We start from the raw sequence: 5,000 nt of genomic DNA, 5'->3' as shown, positions 1-5,000 counted from the left end.
TCGTCACTCGACATCACAGACCTGCGACTCACTTTGGACTTGAACAGAGTGTTAATGAGCGTGGATTTGCCGAGACCACTCTGACCTGCACACACACACACACATACACGTCATTAGGAGCCTGGAGACTGGCCTGATTATTCACACGACTCAGTAAGAGCTGCAGCTTCTCCTCTGACTGAAGCTCTGACACTGGAGACTCCTTCCACATGCTACAGAATCATCTCATTACTTCACTGAATAAATACTGGCTGCATTAGAAACCTGCACCTCTCTCATAGCTGAAGTTCTGGACAATTAAGCAGCACATACCCACAACCATGATGTTGAGCTCGAAGCCCTGCTTCATCGCTTTCCTCCTCATCTGCTCCAAAATGGCATCGATGCCCACATAGCCAAGCTCCGCCCCCTTGTCCACTCCTTTGTCTGCCATGTTGCTCTGGAAACCGGTGCTGCTTTGTGATCCTGATGGACGGAAAAAAAAAACGCAATAATAAAAAAACAACTTTTCTGTAGAGTTTCTTACAGAGCTGTACGGCACTGCTAGCATTACAGAGAGAGAGAGAGAGAGAGAGAGAGAGAGAGGGAGAGAGAGAGAGAGAGTTGTGTAAGAGACTCTGATCTGACAGACGAGTATAAACACAGTTGATTAATTACATTGTGAAGTTCGGTGTGATGCGTCGCTCACGCCATTAAAAATAAAAACGGATAAAAACACGCTGAGGATTTTACACATATCGATCACAACCTGTTTATACCTGTAACACCTACAAATATCAAATACTTCACTACTCTCAACTCACTGATCACTACTAACACCTCACTGCTCACTATTCACCACTCATTATTCACTATTCACTACTAACACCTCACTACTCACCACTCATTATTCACTACTAATACCTCACTACTAATACCTCACTACTCACACCGCACTATTCACTACTTACACATTACAATTCACTACTCACACCTAACTATTTACTACTCACACCTCACTACTCACACCTCACTATTTACTACTCACACCTCACTATTTACTACTCACACCTCACTACTCACACTTTACTATTCACTACTCACACCTCACTATTCACAACTCACCACTCATTATTTACTACTAATACCTCACTACTCACAACTCACTACTCACACCTCACTATTCACTACTCACACTGCACTATTCACTACTTACACATTACAATTCACTACTCACACCTCACTATTTACTACTCACCCCTCACTATTCACTACTCACACTTCACTATTCACTTCTCACCCCTCACTATTCACTACTCACCCCTCACTATTTACTACTCGCACTTCACTATTCACTATTCACTACTCACCACTCATTATTTACTACTAATACCTCACTACTAATACCTCACTACTCACACCTCACTATTTACTACTTACACTTCACTACTCACTATTCACTACTCACCCCTCACTATTCACTACTCACCCCTCACTATTCACCCCTCACTATTCACTACTCACCCATCATGACTCACTATTCACTACTCTATTCATACCCTACTACTTACTACTCATTACTTATAAGTCCCTAAATTAGCAAACTATGCTAGCAGAACTGTGGTTACAGAGAGTTTATTGTGGTTAGTTACAGAGGTTAGCATTAGCTGTTTTTTTTTCTCCTTCCATTCTAATTACACCAGATTTTTACATGAAAATATTTCTGCACTGATTAATGATGCAGATTATTCACGAATAAATAATGAGTATTAAAGATTTAAATGAATTCTCTATAAATGAGAAGAGGAAATGAAGACAGGAAATCAGAGAACATGATTAAGATTGAAACACTGAGAGCAACTGTCATTGAGCATGCACTCACACATGCGTGCACACACACACACACACACACACACACACACACACACACACACACACACACACACCTGCTGTGGCCATCTGCTCACACACACACACACTCCATAGATGAGCTGATAGTGCGAGTCAAAGGGCTGATTCAGACACAGAACGTTAAATCGGTTTTAATGCAAATACACACACACGCACTAAAACACACACACACACACACACACACACGTCACTCTAAACACACACACTAGACACTCTACACACACACACACACACACTAGACACTCTACACACACACACACACACACACACACACTAGTCACTCTACACACACACACACACACACACACACACACACACATACACACACACTAGACACTCTACACACACACACACACACACACACACACACTCACACACACACACACACACACACACACACACAACACTATACACACACACACACACACACACACACATACACACACACTAGACACTCTACACACACACACACACACAACACTATACACACACACACACACACACACACACACACACACAAACACACACACACACACACACACACTAGACACTTTACACTCTACACACACACACACACACACACACACACACAGAGGAAACACTTTACGTCTCTTCTGTTACATTACACTTTAAAAAGTATATTTAACGAAGGTCTCCTTTAGTTTAAACTGACGAGTCGAGAGAGAACACACTGATCACACGAGTTCTGATCTTAGCCTCTTTATGATAATGTTATAGTTAAAGTTCAAGTTGAAGGGTTAAAGTTGATACCAGATGATCTCTCTTACACACACACACACACACACACACACACACACACACACACACACACACACACACACACACACAGGAGGAAGAGGTCGTAATGTTTTACTCTTTGCACTTTCTCCACGTTGATGTACGAGGCTGTGAATGAGAGTAAATGTTGCAGTCAAGCAGACAGGAAGTGCAGCAGGATAAAGACGATTTCAACATCAAACGTTTCTCCTCACGCTACAAGTTTTTACGCTAATCTCATACTACAGTGTGATATTTAAAACGTTTCAAAATTTTTTTAATGATTTATGTGTGTGTGTGTGTGTGTGTGTGTGTGTGTGTGTGTACATTTCAAGGTTTTTATATTCTAGTTTAATAAAAAATGTTGTGTGTTTAGTTAAACATTTTATATTTTTTTATTTAATTTTCCATTTTCATTAAAGACCTCTGTGATTAATTGATTTGGGGGCGGAGCTTGCTCTGTTTATGATGTCACACGTGCCTTTAGAGCAATTCCATTCGATATGCAAATTATAACGTCCTTTAAGGTAACGGTTATATTTATCTGAAATTCCTAAGCCAGAGGGTTTTCATGCTTTTAGACAGAAATGATGTTGATGTTAGTTGTGAGGGATGCAGTTGTGGAGTGTTGATGTTCAGTGATGGAGCGAGGGAGCGAGGAAGAAGAGGAGGAGGAGAGGAATGTCACTAAACCACTTCATCTGTCACCTCCTGCTTCGCTGAAACCCCCCATTGGATGTGACCTTTGACCCCCTGAACAGATGGTGAGGAGCTTATATTCCTGTGTGGGTTTGTGGGATTTGAAGAGTTTCACAAAAGGTGAAAAAAACTACACAGTTCCTGAACACATGGTTCCTGAACAAAGTTCTTGAACACAGAATCCCTTAGCCCAAGGTTCCTGAACACATAAGAGTTCCTTAACACTGATTTCCTAAACACATAGAGAGGCGAAACAGAGTTCCAGAATACAAAGTTCATGAACACAGAGTTCCTGAACACACATTTCCTAAATACACAATTTGTAAAAGTTCCTGAACACACAATTTTTTGCTACAGATACATGAACACTAATCTTTCCATCTCGCGTGAACATTGCAGAAACGCTATCCTCTGACCATCTGCCGCATCTAAAACTTCTGCAGTAAACCCCGAATCTGTAACAGGAAGTAAGCGGTTTCTGGAATTTAAAGCATTCCTGGGTTCTGCTCTAGAAATCTCACATTTATGGGTTCCAAAAAAAGTTCCTGCAGTACCTGTTTTTGAGACCTGTTATAACCAAAACTTACACTTCACACAGCTTAATGTAGCATCGATCCTGAGTGTAATTACAACGCAGTTTTACTTTTATAAAGCATTTATTACTACTTTTACAACAATGTTGATGTATATGATGGTGTTCTGTAACACTTTTACTGCTTCCGTGCCAACGCTAGCTAGCTAAATCAACATCCAGATTCTTTACTGCGCTTATAATCTGCGTGGGTATTTCCCAGCGTGTGAGTAGCGAATCCTCTGGTGAGATGAAACGCATGCGTCGCGTGTTCGCTATTCAAACAGCGACAGTGCCGAGTGATTTCTAAAACCTCGACTCGCTCAAGAAACTCGCAGAGCAGCACGGAAACTGATGTCAAACCGCAGACTAAACCATAACGACTTCCTCTCATCACAAACATGGAGGGAAAAGAAGAAGTGAAAACGTTTAGGCTGATACACACCTGAGCGATTGCTGTACTCAGATTCCAGTTCAGCTCTCATGCTGAAATCACACAAATCAGCACCCAGACGTCGCTACAGACGCTACCTGAGAGTCACGTACATCAAATACGCAAAATACACACCCGTTTCCTTTACAGTAACATCGTCTCATTAACGGAGGAAACATCTCTCATATCGAGGAGAGAATCTGTTACACTAAAGTCCCACAAACTGAAGTTTCCGTCGTGTGCTGGATCATGTGCTATTCTCCATCCGTGCTGCTGAAGAACAAGTGCACAAGATGTTTAATTCACCTGATTCTGATCACCAGCTCGCCGTGTTCACACACAAACATATTCAGTCAAGCGAAAACCTTTACTTCCTTCTGCAGTCCGTATTTTCTATCCGTTATGATTCTCCAGGATGAAGCTGAGAGTTTGTGATTAGAATCTCCTCAGAGGTGAGAAGGACACGCAGGTGATTTCAGCAAAGAGAACGAGAGATAACGCGTAAAAGAGGGATTGTAAACGAGAAAGCATGAGAGAATAGAGAGAGGTTAGGAGAGAACCGGATGCTGAAACAGAGGAAATGAACTGCAAGAGTGAAAAAGAAGAAGAGAACAAGGAATAAAGGTTAAT

General features: G+C 41.5%; 1 protein-coding gene and 1 long non-coding RNA gene across 4 annotated transcripts in view; both read right to left on the bottom strand.

Annotated features, from left to right (window-relative positions):
* LOC310717948 (septin-9-like) overlaps positions 1-5,000 on the bottom strand; it is a 26,361-nt gene that overhangs the window by 5,816 nt on the left and 15,545 nt on the right. For 2 of the 3 annotated variants that reach the window (XM_083526379.1, XM_083526381.1), the window contains 2 exons: positions 313-465; positions 1-85 (listed from right to left, as the gene is read on the bottom strand). The exon at positions 1-85 is cut by the window's left edge and continues 44 nt beyond it. In XM_083526379.1, coding sequence (XP_083382505.1) covers positions 1-85; positions 313-465 — 238 coding nt within the window. Of the gene's footprint in view, positions 86-312; positions 466-4,382; positions 4,438-5,000 lie in introns of those variants that run through there. The other variant, XM_083526380.1, reaches the window with a different exon arrangement.
* Positions 483-2,361, bottom strand: LOC310718016. The gene is made up of 3 exons (XR_014531034.1): positions 1,373-2,361; positions 869-1,295; positions 483-826 (listed from the first exon to the last, which is right to left on the bottom strand). It is a non-coding gene; the product is annotated as an uncharacterized lncRNA (long non-coding RNA).

Source organism: Silurus aristotelis (assembly GCF_946808225.1).
Source record: "Silurus aristotelis genome assembly, chromosome: 2".
NCBI classification, from domain to species: Eukaryota; Metazoa; Chordata; class Actinopteri; order Siluriformes; family Siluridae; genus Silurus; species Silurus aristotelis.
The sequence above is the reverse complement of the archived record's forward strand: the minus strand, read 5'-3'. Positions and strand labels throughout refer to the sequence as shown.